This window comes from Triticum dicoccoides, chromosome 2B (genome assembly GCF_002162155.2).
Source record: "Triticum dicoccoides isolate Atlit2015 ecotype Zavitan chromosome 2B, WEW_v2.0, whole genome shotgun sequence".
NCBI classification, from domain to species: Eukaryota; Viridiplantae; Streptophyta; class Magnoliopsida; order Poales; family Poaceae; genus Triticum; species Triticum dicoccoides.
The window spans coordinates 24,099,198-24,115,103 of NC_041383.1; the positions used below are offsets into that span (position 1 = coordinate 24,099,198).

A 15,906-nucleotide genomic window follows, 5' to 3' on the forward strand; every position below is an offset into this window, starting at 1 on the left:
CACTGTGTGCTCAAAGTTAAAAAGACCCTAAAATTTTTCAATCTTCTAAGTCCTAAATCTCTCAAGTTTCATATATCCAGAAGCTGCAAGTGGAATCCATCTGGGTCTTCCAAGTTAACAAAGAGAGTTAGTCAGTTGCATCCTATGCAGCTCGGACCCTCTGAGCGAGGTGTTCAGTATGTCCACGATGCTACACTAACTTTCTGCTCACATCTGTACCTCCAAACAAATCAAAGATCGAATACAAAGTTTTATTAGGACACCCCGGGTGAGTTTCACCTAGACATTATGAGTGCATCTTGTAGAAGAATCACATGGTTCCGGTATGGTTTGGACCCTTTAAATGGTGTGCGATCGGAGCCTCCGGCTGGGATCTGTTTCCAAAAATCCTAAGTTTCATTTGAAGCCTCTAATGACTTCCACGCAGAACCTCTCAGCCTTTGTGGACAGTTCACCTTTGTGCATTCAGAGCCACCGAGTTTATTCATTTTGGACCCTCCCAAGTCTTCTTTGTTTGGCTCTATACTTGTTCATAAACTTCAAACGATGTCGACCAAAATACTTTGAGCATGTTGAAATTCTCCAGATTTAGCTCAGTCACAACCTCCGAGTGGAAACGAGAACTTTGAGTTTTGTTAATTCAGGTGTAATGGCAAGATTATGGGTACAAGCTACAAATAATCCTCCCCATCCCATCTAGCGCAAGTCTTTCAGAACTCATTTGCTCCAAGGTTCAAGTCATATTTTCAGAACTCTCCTTTTCATGAGATATATCCACTCATATTCTTCAAAAACTCTAACTCTCGCATTCAACAGATTTATCACATTAGATTTTTAGCGTGGAGGAGGTTATCTTTTGAAGCACATGCAAGGATTCATCGCCAAACAACCCAATTTCTTGTTAATTCTGGAGGGTGTGTGCCTTCTAGACCGGTTATGTGTCCTAGGGGCCTTCAGATTTAAAAGAACCAAGAAGTTTACCAAGACAAGGAGATCAACTACTTCATGTAAAGATATACCACAAGTATGGTTGCCGTGGTGGGATACGTGGGCCAAGGGACATTCTACGCCCTAGGAGTCCTGGAGCTCTAGCTTTATGGGCATTGGTCGTGTCTTAGGGCTTCGTAATAGAGTAGTATTGCATATGACGATTCTGAATCTCCAAGTAAATCCTTGTGTTTGCAATCCTGCCTACTTATTCCCTTTAATTTCATGAAAGTTTCTTTTGACTCTTTAAATTATATTTGTCTTGCATATGTAAAGTGCTTTAGAGCATCTACAACCACAAGTAACAAAATCGAGTCCCCATGCATCCGCGGACGTGTCCGAGCACATCTGCATGCAGTGACCTATCAGCACACATTTTTCTTCCACTACAACCACATACCTCAAAGTTGACTACTCAAATCCATACTAGATCATGCAACACACAATATATATGTACTATTAAATACTACAACGAAACCTATTTCAAAATTTTAAAAATGAACTAGTTTCAAACCAACCAGCCAAATGAAAATCCACTTTCATGATTGTGTTCCCTCTAATGAGGTTTTGAACTAGATCCCACATGATTGTGTTCCGATTTTTGTTGAAAAGCAATTTTCTGCCAAAAAGCAAAGTTTTAATATGAACTTTCTTTACTAGCATATACCAATAAGTATGGATTTGCTTTGAGTAAAACTAGACCCCAAACATTGTGTTGGTTCTTTGAATCGTGTGTGTTTTCTCTGTGGTGTAGCACATGGACTGACAAGCAAAGTAGTTGACTTTATAGCAGTTGCCAGTGCATGCATGTGAGGATACACAGTTCGCAACGCGACCTTATTTTTCCTCCGCACCTCTTGGTGCCATGCAAAAAGCTATCTGAAACTTCAAAATTGAATTGTTTTAAAACATATGTTGAAATTACTATTTAATTTCTTCATTGTATTACTCGTCATGAGACCTTCAAAACTAGATCCCATATGGACATGGACTGATAAATATATTTGAAAAGCAACGTTCGGTAATCAAAAGCTATATTATAGTATGCATACATTTCTCTCACAAAATGATGGGTTGTCCATCTGTTCTGAATTTGTGTGCGCAAACTAACTTTCAAGTGTATAATCACTTATACAGCCGGTAAAAAATTGTTTCACACCAGGTACATAATTTTCACTAGTGTTTTCTCAAAAGAAAATTAGTGCTAAGAAATATATATTTTCATTGTAATAATTTGTTTTTTCAGAAACTAGCTACTACTGTAATACATGCTCCCGAGAATTGATAAAAGCAATCCTAATAATATGGCAACAAAAATAATTCGTGAGAAATTGTCCAATTACCCCTTTGTTCTACAAAAACATATCTGTACTATAAACTTGCTTTTCATGACACTAAGTTGATTTTGAAAAATGTTTGTTCAAACTTACCCATGTGGGATCTAGTTTTGAATCCTTTTTTGTGAAAAACACAATATTGGCGAAATCTGGTTGCGATCTTCACACTCGGTTTGAGAACTGCATTTTTTTTTAAGTTAGTAACAATTTTGGAGAACTAAATCCATAAAAGCACCACAATCCAAGTGGCATATAGCAAAAAAAAACTATCATAACATGTTTGTGCCACAAACTACACCAAACTCAACTCTAAAATTTTACAAACTGCACCGAATGCAATGCTAAAAAATGATTAAAAAAAAGAGCCACCAATTTTGTGTTTGTCATATGCTATGTTTCTTCAATTTTTAGGGTTGTGTTTTGTGCATTTTGCACCAAAAACAGAAGTGGTGTTTTTTTTTCTAATGACACATGTATTGTGGTTGTTTTATGCATTTAACTCCAATTTTGGATGACGCTAACATCATCTTATGCTTGTGGTCGGTGTAGTTCGCTGCATGCAGTGAAAAGGAACCAAAGGGTGGAAGGCTGTAGTGAAAAAGCGCATAGACGCGTCCTAATTTACCTGGATGGTAGTGGCACCGAAGATGACATCGACTTGGAAGATTCTGTCCATGGTGCTCGCAGCGACCGTAAGTATCCATGGCGCCACGTTGGTGACAGTGGCTGGCTGTGGCCCCGAGTTGCCGGCGGAGGCGACGACGACGATCCCCTTACTGATGGCGAGCGACGTGCCAATCGCGATGGCGTCTCCAGCATAGTCGATGGCGCGGGGCTCGCCGAGGGAGAGCGAGAGCACGTCCACGCCTTCCTCCACCGCGGTGAGTATGGCCTTGAGGACGTCCAGGCTGGTGCAGCCCTCATTGTAGCACGCCTTGTATGAGGCCACGTGCGCCCACGGCGAGCCGCCCTTGGCCGTGCCTATTCCGTGGCCGAAGGCGCTGGCGCCGGGGACGAAGCCGCCACCCGCCGTGGACAGCGTGTGTGAGCCGTGCCCCATGTAGTCCCACGGCGAGTTCACCACGGTCTGGTTCATCTGGCCACCCTTGGAGGAGGTCTGCGCCTGGATGCCCTTGCTGAAGACCCTCGCGCCAATCAGCTTGCTGCATGTGCATCCATGCACATCCTTAGTTATTATTGATGTACTCTCAGTGCACGGTAACTCGGCTGTTATTTTCTAAGTCTAAATCCTCAGTTATGGAAAGTGCGATCGATTTCAGTTAAATGAAAAGTGCATCAGTTGCAGCTTCTAGGATATACATATATATGAGTTGCGGCCTAAATATATATGGATATTGCCGTTGATGGAGTAACGATGAATTACCCGTTGCAACCGGCGTTGTCGATGTCATCGGAAGCATCGCATCCACCGAGCCATTTCGTCGGGGCGACCATGCCGTCGGCCCTGAAGCTATCAGATGTTGGCCATACACCTAAGTATCGTATGTACGTACATCAGAAGGTGCCAAGGGAAGAAAAACAAACTTGGGTCAGAGCTTCTTTTTCTCTTTTCCACAGGTTCTTGTGGAGTTATACTAACAAACATTAGTATTGCACTGGTCAACTCAACTTTTGTTTTCCCATCTATAATGGCATTGTTAATTCATGCATGATTAGCTCGTGGTTGCTTTTAAATTGTCAGCAGGATCATAGTGAAAGTGATATAGATTACCCGAGTCAACGTTCCCAATGACGACGCCCTTGCCGAACTCGGCGACGTTCTCCCACAAGTCACTTGCCTTGCCATCTGATCCCTCCAGCCCCAGGAACTCAAAGGAATACGTTGTGTGGAGCTTGTGAAGCCTGTCTTCGATCACTGCCTGCGCCCCGGGGAGCACTGGATCGAATATCGAGTCAATACTTAATCAGTTATTTAGCTATATATACTTGAACAAATTACGTTTGCATATATTCCATTCAAACCAAGAGTTTATGTTCGCTGTGGATCTAATCTCACTAAAATATATGTTAGAATAACCGGTGGTCAAACCATGGTTTTCTGTGTGAGATCTGTCTAATTTAGTGCAACTATAATGATCTATCTATTGCGACTTTTTTTTTACTTTTTCTGTTCGGGTTTATTAGGCTATCTCGTAAATAGATCAAACTTTAACTTTATATAGAACTAATTAATGCTACAAAAAGAATACCATTGGGTTTTATATGTAAAATGATTCCCATCATATAATTTTTGTGACACATATGTTATATTTTATTAGCTCAATTTATGGTCAAAGTTTGACATAAAATACAAACGGGGTCAATAAACTTGGAGGGAGGGAGTAGATGTGAAGATCTACTGGTTAAGTGCATTTATGGAAAAAATCTAACACATGTGGCCATTTCAGGTACAATTATATAGATCTAGCGGATGCTCGCTATCTATTTAAACGTGATTATGTAGATCTAACGAGTGTGATCTAAACTGTATGTGTATATCTAATGATTATGATCTGTGTATATGTCAGTATGAAGGTCTAATGGATATGATCTGTTTAGGTATGATCATGATGATCTAACACAGGTACACTCTGTTCTTGTGTGAGTACGTAGATCAAAACGGTTGCGATTTACTAATAAATAAGATGGTCAACTAGATCAGCGGCAACAGGATGTCTTACTTCTTTTATGGAGTTTCCAGGACGAACTGTCGCGATTTTCTTTGGTATAATGTTCTTATTACATACAATAGATATACATAGACATTTGGAGTTGTTACATTTCAAAAACGAAGAAAATGTACATATAGTAGACTCAAATTAGTACAGAGATCTGTGGCTATGGATACGAGGATCGATGGTGAAGTTTTGGTGCATGGTGCAATGCAACTTACGTTTGAGAGCTGGTACGAAACGGTCGTCGATCTGCAGCCTGATCCCGTTGATGGCTTCGAAGACATACAATATCTGGTACCTGCATTAATAGGGTTCTACTAGCTATGTAAATATAGACATAAATCAAGCCATATATGTAACGTGCTTGGTGATCGCTGATATGGCTTACAGTTTGGTGAGTGGATCCAGCAGACCAGACCAAGATGCCGGCGGGCCACTGACGATGAGCAAGTAGGACTGCATTGCATAGCATAGCATAGCATAGCAGAGGCAGGCAGGCATGAACGAACAAACGCACCAATTAATGAAACTAGCACGTACTCTCTCTGTAAACTAATATAAAAGCATTTAGATCACTAAAATAGTAATCTAAATGTTTTTATATTAGTTTACGGAGGGAGTACTACACACCATGGCAGAGAGAGAGAGACCTTGGTGGTGGCGGCCGCCGGCGTGATGTGCAGCGTGAGGAAGAGCGGCAGGAGGGCGAGCAGCAGAAGGGCGCGGGAGGAGATGCCCACTTGATATGGCGGAGCCGTATAAACAATGAGCATCATCCATCTTCTCCGCACCGGCCCACGTGATACGGCGGAATAGTATAATTGAGCATGCATGCAGCATGCAGTCGCATTACATGGGCAGCATCACCATTGCCTCACCTGGAGCTGGATGTGCTGTTCTAAATCTTTGTTCTTCTTCTGATAATACAGAGTCCACTACGTCTAGTGTGTTGCTTTAATAAGATGGCTGCATGCATTGATCGAAGGCCGGAGGTTCGGCCTCCTTTTTCAAAAAAAAAGGTACGTCTATGTGTAGGAGGAAACAAACACGAAAGCATGCATGCAAACGTTTGTTGCCTATAAATAGTACTAATAAAATAGACAAATAAAACCAGCTGTGGCTCCATGGTTTACTAATAAAATAGACAAATAAAAGGTGGGCCCCGTCCCCGCCGGCACCCGGGGCGGCGGGGTGAGGAGGTGAAGCGAACGGACGGAGGTAGTCTCAAGGGAGCTCTTCCCGACCACAGTCCAGAAGCGTCGGGCGAACGCGCACCCGAAGATGAGGTGATCAGTTGTCTCGAGGGGAGCGGAGCAAAGGGGGCACCCTGCCCCGGCAGCGTCCCCGTTTGTTGGTTTTAGGGTAGCCAACCAATCTTGCCGGCTGGTGGCTTTGGCAAAGTTCTTGCATACGATTAAATACGGTACTTTTTTTCTGCTGAAAAATACTCTCTCCGTTTCTAATATAAGTCTTTCTAGATATTTCAATAAGTGGCTACATATAAAGCAAAATAAGTGAATCTACACTTCAAAATATGTCTTCATACATTCGTATGTTGCAGTTCATTTGAAATGTCTAAAAAGACTTATATTTAGGAACGGAGGGAGTATGAAGCATCGGTTTAACTGATGAGGTTAGCACGCATGAGTCAAGTAATTCTGGTAGTACGTATACATTTCTTTAAATCAGTGGAAGTGATTTAAATCGTACATACATATGCAATCGTTATTCCTCGCTCCACCATAGGCTGGGATCCTCTTTGTACTGTTTGGTGATGTACGGTCACTGCCTTGTGGATCGATTCAACATGTCATCGGCACTACATCACCGTACGGTACTGCAGAGAGCTGAACCACTTAGAAAACTATTAATCTTAACAGTTGCACTTCTGTAACCTATTATATATATTTTTGAGTCGCAAACGTAGAACAATAGTTCTACGCGTATTTTCATTAATTCAAAATATATTACAAATCAAGTCCAACAGAAATCACCCAATACCAGTTCGGTGAAACATAGGTTTAAATTACAGGTACTGCGCTATCCAAGAACTGATCTGTTCTGCTTTTTCTTGCTTTGCTCTAATCCTAGTAGCCTGAAGTCCTTCTTTGAGATAGTATTTCCAAGAATCAAAATGTGGTGGTGCTCTCCTGAAGATTTTTGTCATTTCTAATCATCCATGTACTCAAGCAGCCCATGATAATAATCTCCATCGCAATGCTTGGAGGTAGCCTGTCCTTGGAGAGGTGGAACTTCGTCAAATGTGGAAATGCCTCTGTTTTTGTTAGGGGTGATCATATTCCAGCATGACCAAGTAAATTGGCAGTTCCAGTATAGGTGAGAGATGGTTTCCTCTGTAGCATCAGCACATAAGGCACATTTATAGTCTTCTAGGTGCATTGTTCTGCGTTGTAACATGTTCCTACTATATTGCTTAGAAATATTGATCCTGCAAACTGACTTTCCGAGGATTTCAAAGGAATGTCAAAGATGCAGAAATTGTCCTGGGCAACATGCTGAAAAGAAGATCCTCTTGCCAAGGTCCCTCCCTCCGCCAATCTGTTGATTATATGTTCCTTTTTCAATTGAAGAGGAAACAATTTCCTATCAGGCTACATTTCCGTCAACAAGACACGGGGGTATTTACTTTCCTGGTTGGTGTGTCATAGACCAAATTTCACCCTCTGGTTTTCTCTGGAAATTTATTTGTTTGATTTGCTTCTTTGGATTTAATTCTAGAAATTGGTTTCACCCTTTTCCATTGCTCATATATGTTGGAACAATCTGGTACGTCTAATGGCCCATAGAAATGAGCCTGCAATCACATTACGTGAGTAGCCTACTAACTTGTAGTACTACTGTCACAAGTAGGCAGTGTCCAAAATATGTCGAGCGGGAGCGGGAGAGAGAATGGGAGGAGGCCCTGGGTGTTGGTGGGCCTCATGGAGCAGATGAAGTTGAGGTAATCGCGCGTCGTGGTGTCGTACACCGGGCCTGGGTCTAGGGCCCTCACCGGGTTCACGTGGCCCGAGCCGTAGCTGAACGGCGTGGCGGCACCGCCTGTCTCGTCCCGGATCCTGGTGCCGTCGTTTGCTCCCCTGGTGGCTGTATATACACAGTTAGTTCAGCACATGGGATTGTGGCGCGAAAACTACGTTCAAATATCATAAAAACTGTGTTTGAATTCTCAGAATTTGTATTTTATTTATCAAAATAACAGTCAATTGCATTGTGTGGCTTTACTGTTTGAGGGATGAAATTGGCAGCGCGCGGAACAGAGCCCGCAAACCCAGGTTTGCGGGCTCTGTTCGGATGCAGCCAATTTCGGCCTTTAAGCCGCGTTTTTCTCGGCCTTTATCCGCGGTTTAAGGGTCATGACTTTAAGGGTTATGTTAGAGATGCTCTTATCCCATCGCGCTAATGTTGATTGGTAGTACGAGTGTACCGTAGGATGGATGGACTGGGATGCTAATGATAAGATTATACTAGTGCTACAATACGGCTTTTGGATGGCCCAACAGGCCGGCCCACCTACTTTCCCGTTTATGGATTTTTGCTTTAAAAAGTAGATTCTAAACAAATTCACTTTTTGGGTGAACATTTGTAACTGCCGTAGAGGAACGACACCGACGTCGTTCATCAATCCACATTGAAAATTCCAAGATTTCAACCTCTCAACATCGTTCAATGTCAAACTCAAAGCTTGAAAAATTCCAAAACTTGAAATTGTAAGTTTGAGCTTCCAAGGTTTAGAACTTTCTAACGATTGAGATTTCGATAATTTTAAACTCCTACAGATTTATAACTTTTACTTTTACTTTTTGACCTTTGGGTTTCCTTTTTTTTTTTTTTTTGCTCTTTTGAACATACAGGTCACCCCACCACCACAAACACAAAGATTAGACAAGATATATAAATATAGCGCATTAAGTTCTCCCAAAATAATTGAGAGCTTGAACTCTCACAAGCATTTATCTTTGTACTGTATTAGCGGAACATGTTTGCTCGCGCCATATCTCTACTGCACTCTGTTTTGTCAATCATACAAACATGCGCATGTGTTAAATAGGTGATCCCTTGATTTATTGCTGATATCGATCGACTCCAAACGCTATTCGCACTTGGTGGTGGCCGCAATGGGGCTCCAGACGTAATGCTTCCCGTCCGACCATGCGATGCCGCCGAACACGTAGTCGGCGGCCACAACGGGGTTGTTGACTTGAAGCGTCACCTTGAAATGCTTCTCCTCCTCTGGATTCTCACCGTCAAAGCTCAGCGTGCTGGGGTTCACTGTGACCGTCACCCCGGCCGGCTGCGTGATGCGGACCGTGTACGACGCCGCCCCGCCGCCGACGTTCCTCACCCTACGCTTCACGGTGAAGCTGCCGGAGGAGGGCAGGCAGGGCGCGGAGATGGACGGGTAGTTGAGGTCCTCGGGGCGGTTGGCACCCTTGCTGCACTCAAACGGGTTGGAGTCGGTGCCGCGGAACACGCAGTTGAGCACGGTCCAGAGTTCCTCTAGCGGGAGCGGGAGGGAGACAGGGAGGAGGCCCTCGGTGTCGGTGGGCCTCATGGAGCAGATGAAGTTGAGGTAGTCGTGCGTCGTGGTGTCGTACACAAGGCCCGGGTCCAGGGCCCTCACTGGGTTCACGTGGCCCGAGCCGTAGCTGAACGGCGTGGCGGCACCGCCCGTCTCGTCCCGGATCCCGGTGTCGTCGTTAGCTACCCTGGTGGCTATACAAACATAGTTAATTAAGCACATGGGATGGGATTGTTCGCGGCTGAGAAATTAGATCACGGTGACGGCGGAACTGCGTACGTACCGGTGGTCATGATGGCGGAGTAGATCATGTTTGGGTTCCATTTCGGGTACTTCGCCCTGAGCAGGCCGGCGATGCCGGCCACATGCGGACACGACATGGAGGTGCCGGACTCTACCATGTAGGCGACGCGGCGGCCGTCTGAGGCCAGGCCCGACGGCGAGACCTCCTGGCTGTATGCGGCGATCACGCTCACGCCTGGCGCGATGATGTCGGGCTTGAGGATCTGAGGAGTGATGGTGTTTGGCCCACGGGATGAGAAGGCTGCCATCACCGGCGACGGCTTCACACCCAGCTCCGCGTCCCTCGCTCGGATCTCACCCATTGGTGATCTGTTCAAACCGGCCAGAAAGTGTGATCGATGTTGGATTAGCCCATGTATCTACAAGTACTTATTCTATCCCATATTATACTGTGCATCGGTTTTCACAAAAGTCAATCTTACAAGTTTCGAAGAAAATCCTATCTACTATACCAATATATATACAGTACCATATGATAATATGTTTCACAATGAACCTCGCGGTATTGATTTGGCATTCCAAATGCTGGTAATTTGTTTTTTTCTATATAAATTTGATCAAAGTTTACAAAGTTTGGCTAAAACCCTACTGTATTTTATATTTTAGGATGGAGGACAAAAGAACCAGTTGCTAGCTTACCCTGTAGACTGGATGTAGCTCAAGATCTCCTGGCACTTGGAGTAGGAGCAGTGGGCTGCCGGGATGATATGCGGGTCGGCAATGACGTTGTCCCCGCTGACGGCGGCGTTGCAGAGGACCATCCCCGCGCCGCCGGCGTCCTTCACCACCTGCCCCTTGGCGACTCGGCCGTTTGCTCCTCCTCTCGTGCACACGACTATCTTTCCGCTCACCTTTGCAGGGTCCAGGGAGCCAGGCAAGCACAACGACCTGCACGCAACATGCGTCTACATCTTACCAACAATTGCTTGTACTAGCAATGCCTTGATGGTTGATTTTTGTAAAGCTGGTATCAGAACGAGATCTTAGAAGTTGACTTTCTAGATAGATCTTACGAGTTGGCGGGAGACTGGCCTGCAGCATTGGCCTTCTCCCCGCTGATCATCGCACATGGCTGGTCGGTGCTGCTTGATAGACTTTGTCCCTGCAAATTAATTAATCTCGGGCATCAACTTTCAATTCATACTCCCACCTTTTTGGTTTAAAAGGCCTACGGGTAACATTTTAAGTTTTCAATGATACATTTTTTGTGACATAACACTTATTTTACGTTCCCTAAATTGTCCACCTAGGGATATGTTTGGGTCTTTCAAACCAAAAAGGAGGTAGTACATACTACTCCTAGTAGTTAGTACATACACATATAGGTTTTTGTTATCGCATCAAGGAAAAGCAGGTTAATTACCGTGATAGTCTTGGTACCGATGACGACATCGGCGGGGAAGATTCTGTCCATGGTGCTCGCGCCCACGGTGAGCATCCATGGAGCCACATTGCTGATCGAGCCTGCCGTGGGGCCATCGTTTCCACCTGCCGCGACGACGACGACCCTCTGGGTGACAGCATAGGCCGTTCCTATCGCAATGGTGTCGGTGACATAGTCGGAGGCGGGGGAGCCGACGGAGAGCGAGAGCACATGCACGCCGTCGTCCACCGCCGTAAGTATGGCCTTGAGGATGTCGACGCCGGAGCACCCTTCCCTGAAGCACGCCTTGTACGAGGCCACATGCGCCCGCGGCGAGCCACCCTTGGCCGTGCCCGTCCCGTGGCCCAAGGCGCCGACATTAGGCACCAAGCCGCCGCCAGCCGTGGACAGTGTGTGCGTGCCATGCCCCTCATAGTCCGATGACGAGTTCACCTCAGTCTCGTTCAGCTGCTTGCCGCTCTGCTTGCTCAGCAACTTGATGCCCTCGTTGAAAACCCTGGCGCCGATCAACTTGCTGCATGTGCGTGTGAACGGTGTCAGTGGAATGCTAGGTTTTGCTTTTTTCCCGGCAATTAACGCTAGCTACTCCCTCTATCCGTAGTTGTATGACGCCAACGACCAAATGTGAATCATCTATTACAAAGTTCTATGTAATTTAAATCATATTGAAAATATAGTTTCCGGCCCTATAAATTTCATCACATGTGATGGCTATATTATTGGTGAAATTGATGGTCAAAGTTTAATCGTGAAATGTTAATAAGGACAGCAAGTTGTGTCCGATGATAATTACTTGTTGCAGCCGGAGTAGCCTTGTTGGCATCCACCGCTCCAGCGATCCGGTTTGGGCAAGGTGCCGTCGTCCCTGAAACTTGCAGATATTGGAGATACACCTTTGTACACACGTGCAAAAAAAAAAAAAAAACCCCATATCAACATCAGGTCAGAAGTGGCGTTGGTAATAGTAGAGACTTGCAAAAGGGTACCCTCTGATGCTAACTAGTAGTTGGACAAAATGAACCAAAAATCCCCAAAGATCTCTATTGGTAAGTATCAACGCAATTTTCATCTACCAATTTGCACCTAATTGGCTAGAGCCTAGAGGGCACCTTAACATCCACCAATTTGCATCCCTATTGGTAAGTATCTATCAATGCAATCTTCATCTTTACGAGTCGATCTCTTTGTAAGATTTGAGTTGACCCGAGTTAAAGTTCATGCATGTTACTGTGTACTGTGGTTTGATTCTATTTTGGAGCATATCGTGGTGCCCGCAGATATGATTCCGCGTGTTACCGTTGGGATATATTATCATGGAGTATGTACCTTTTTTTATGCATCCCCAGGGATAATTAAGAGTCGTGGGATGTGGGGATGTGGTGTGGGTGCTCATTATCAGAATCCCTGCAGGTCAAAGCGTATCTACATGTACTCACACGATATATGTGAATACTAATATAAGGAAGCGATCGACGACTATCTTTTACTTGATTCCGAAACAAAAATATATATATATTTCTTGATCTATATGCATAGTCATTGACGACGCATTTCTCATCTTCTTATGGTTGCACGAACACTAGTGAGCAGTCCAAATGGTTATCGTCGACTTAGAAATAGTTGCTTCCAAATAGGAGTAGCAAGTGAAACCAGAAAATGTACCCGTGTCCACGTTGGCGATGATGACTCCTTGGCCGAAGTTGGCAATGTTCTTCCAGACGTTGATCGGCTCACCGTCTAACCCCTCGAGGCCGAGGAAACCCCATGAGTGCGTCGTTTGAACCTGGTAAAGTTTGTCTTCGATCACGACCACCCCTGGGAGCACTGCGCATAGCCGGCCCCCAAAAAAATTAATCGACGGTGATTAATAACTGGCACGAGTATAGGGGATGCATGTATGGCACCGTATATAGGAATCATATGTAGTATTGTACTAGTAGTATAGTGTGCTTACGTTTGAGGGCTGGCACGAAAATGCTGTCGATCTGCAATGCGATCCCCTTGATGGCGTCCAAGATGTAGAATATCCGGAACCTGCATTTAGTTTTTCTCAGTTTTTAGGCAAGTACTACCTCTGGCCTGGTTTATTGGTCCTCTTTGTATTTTGTGTCAAATTTTAACCGTCAGTTTAACTAACAAAATGCCAATGCATGTCACAAAAAATTATACCATTAGAAACTATGCTTAAATACAAATCCAATGATATAATATTTAATGACATGCATTAAGGTTTTATTCGTTCAATCACGGCCAAAATTTAACATAAAATATGAAGGGGATCAATAAACCAGAACGGAGGTTGTAGTTAGGCATCTAGCTTGAGTGTGTTGGGTTGTATAGCTAGCTAGCTTACTGGCTGGTGATCGGGGTGAGCAGATCGGACCAAGAGGCCGGCCGTTGGCACGCCATCACCAAGTAAGACTGCATGCATACAAGAAATTAGTACCAATTCGTTAGGAGAGAATGAAGCGGGAGGGTTGCACGCATGCCTTGGTGGCGGCCGACGCCGGCGTGGCGTGCACCGCGAGGAGGAGCGCCAGGGCGAGCAGCAGAGCGCGGCCGGCTCCTCTCCCCATCTTCATTCGCCTCGCCGGCCGATGGTCTCAGCTAGCTGCTTAGCTGGGGGTGAGTGCTGCTGCTATCTCCGGCCGGTCGCCCGCCATGGAATTTATATATGTATGTAGATCGATCGGTAGAGAGGTCGACGACGTGCGCGCGGCTCAGCAAGTCAACTGGAGGAGATCGGTGGTGCATGTGACGGGATCATTTGCTTATCTTCTCCGCGAGCGCGAGGGCCGCGAGCCCAGGTGAGATAGCTAAGTACTCCCTCTGTAAACTAATATAAGAGCATTTAGATCACTACTTTAGTGTTTTAAATGCTCTTATATTAATTTACAGAGGGGGTACTAGTATAATGAGCATGCAGTTGCACCACATGCCGCGCGCATGGTTCGGTTCCGACGGCCAAATAAACTTACTCAGCAGCAAGGTCGTGGCAAGCCAAATACCACAAAAATGATGTTAACTAGACGCTCAATAAACCTACACCCCTAATAGGTAGCGGCTGGTTTGACGGAAAATACAGCACCTGGGTGCTCCACCCCTCAATACAAAAATTAAATTCAAAAAATACCAGGCAAATTCAAAAAAAATCTGAAATCTTGGGATCTCAAACTTGAGCGCCCAATCTACTCCGTATGAAGCTTATCCGTGGCGAAGAAAGTACAGCCCGAACTAAAATCCATCCAAACAGTTTCCTTCTACACATGAGAATTTTTTGTCTTTTTTGCTACGGATGTTATTTTTTCATGAAATTTCACATGAAGCTAGATTGAGCACCCAAGTTTCATATCCCAAAACCCCTTTCTTTGTATGAAATTTCCAGGTATTTTTTTGAACTTAACGTTCATATAGGGGTGTGGAGCACCCCAGGTGCTGCAAATCATCTTCCCTGTTTTGACAGCTTTACTTGCCAGTAGTGGTAGTGGGGTCCGATGGAAGTGATTCGTTAACTAGTTGGCAGTATATGTTTTTTTTTTCAAACTAGCAAGTTAAAGTGGTTCGTTGGCTCATTAGTAACCTAATGCAAATACTAAAAAAGAAAAGTATTGGCCGCTCTTGATTAGAAAAGAAAATCCAAAAGGGATTCATAACATGTCCAAAAAAGGATTGCAAAAGTACCATGTGAACAAGTGTGCACACATTTAATTCGGATTTCAGTTTTTTAAAGGCATACCTTATTATGAGGCCAACGGCGTGCGCGCGGCTCAACAAGTCAACTGGAGTAGAGATCGGTGATGCATTTGATGACGGGATCATTCGCTTATCTTCTCCGCGAGCGCGAGGGCCACGAGGCCAGGTGAGATAGCAAAATAGCACTACTAAGAGCATCTCCAACAGACGTGCTAAACAAGCACCGCGTTGAAAAATTAGTTTTTTTTGTGCACGCGCTACCGCTCCGGACGCTCCAGCGAAGACGCAAAAACCGCGCGCGCGACATAACTAGTTCAGCGCGCGGGCGAAAACGCCATCGCGCGCTGTTTATTTGCTGCGCCCGCTCCCACGCGCTGGACACTCGAGCGCCCGCTCGCAACTCCATCTACCCTATCCAGCCGCGGCGCCGCCGCCGCCCGTGCCACTCCATTTCTTCCGGCGACCGTTCCAGCGCTTCCCTTCCTCCGTCTCTCTCTAGTCACCGCTGCCCTCACGCGCGGCAGTCGTCCGACGAACAGCGCTCGAGCGCCCACTGCCGCTCGGCGACCGCAAGATGTACGATAAAATGCCCGCAAGGTATGTATTGCTTCAACTTCACATTTTTTATTACGTGAATTTGGTGCATGTTCTTTGTAGTTTTATAGCTTAGTTTAAACTGAACATTGTAGATGAGTTCGTCATATGATTCTTCCGAAGAAGAATTTGATATGGAAGAGGAGGAGGATCTTGCAATGATGCTAGCTATGCGCATCAATAAAAAACTGAAGCATGGTGGTTCGGTTATGGGTCGGCAGAAAATTTAGAGGGATAGGATCGATGCCCATAACAAATTGATCAGGTACTATTTTGCGGATAATCCCGTGTACCCCGAGTCGTACTTCCGGCGCCGATTTAGGATGAGCACCGAGTTGTTCATGCGCATTGCAGAGAAACTTACGAGCCATGACCGGTTTTTTTAGTAAAGGA

General features: G+C 45.0%; 2 protein-coding genes across 2 annotated transcripts in view; both read right to left on the reverse strand.

Moving 5' to 3' along the window:
• The window catches only part of LOC119360283 (subtilisin-like protease SBT5.4), a 12,811-nt gene extending 4,131 nt beyond the window's left edge, over positions 1-8,680 (reverse strand). The window contains exons 1-9 of the mRNA XM_037625989.1: positions 8,671-8,680; positions 7,847-8,104; positions 5,650-5,738; positions 5,540-5,551; positions 5,388-5,455; positions 5,218-5,297; positions 4,057-4,221; positions 3,709-3,817; positions 2,950-3,487 (exon numbers count right to left, since the gene is read on the reverse strand). Of these exons, the coding sequence (XP_037481886.1) occupies positions 2,950-3,487; positions 3,709-3,817; positions 4,057-4,221; positions 5,218-5,297; positions 5,388-5,455; positions 5,540-5,551; positions 5,650-5,738; positions 7,847-8,104; positions 8,671-8,680 (1,329 nt within the window). The remainder of the gene's footprint in view (positions 1-2,949; positions 3,488-3,708; positions 3,818-4,056; positions 4,222-5,217; positions 5,298-5,387; positions 5,456-5,539; positions 5,552-5,649; positions 5,739-7,846; positions 8,105-8,670) is intronic.
• Positions 8,681-8,905: 225 nt separating this feature from the next.
• LOC119361877 (subtilisin-like protease SBT5.3) lies at positions 8,906-13,966 on the reverse strand. Its single transcript, XM_037627037.1, has 10 exons — positions 13,716-13,966; positions 13,580-13,647; positions 13,181-13,260; positions 12,889-13,050; positions 12,020-12,119; positions 11,206-11,740; positions 10,856-10,944; positions 10,482-10,730; positions 9,823-10,151; positions 8,906-9,733 (listed from the first exon to the last, which is right to left on the reverse strand). The coding sequence occupies exons 1-10, from the start codon at positions 13,806-13,808 to the stop codon at positions 9,111-9,113; spliced, it is 2,328 nt and encodes a 775-aa protein (XP_037482934.1). The 5' UTR covers positions 13,809-13,966; the 3' UTR covers positions 8,906-9,110.
• Between the last annotated feature and the right edge of the window lie 1,940 nt (positions 13,967-15,906).

Excerpts from the sequence above, each read along its gene's own strand:
- LOC119361877 (XM_037627037.1), bottom strand. The coding sequence starts at position 13,808 with ATGAAGATGGGGAGAGGAGCCGGCCGCGCTCTGCTGCTCGCCCTGGCG. Across the intron at positions 13,648-13,715 it reads CGGCGTCGGCCGCCACCAAG|TCTTACTTGGTGATGGCGTG; the intron begins GCATGCGTGCAA and ends GTATGCATGCAG. Across the intron at positions 11,741-12,019 it reads GGCTACTCCGGCTGCAACAA|CAAGTTGATCGGCGCCAGGG; the intron begins GTAATTATCATC and ends ACGCACATGCAG.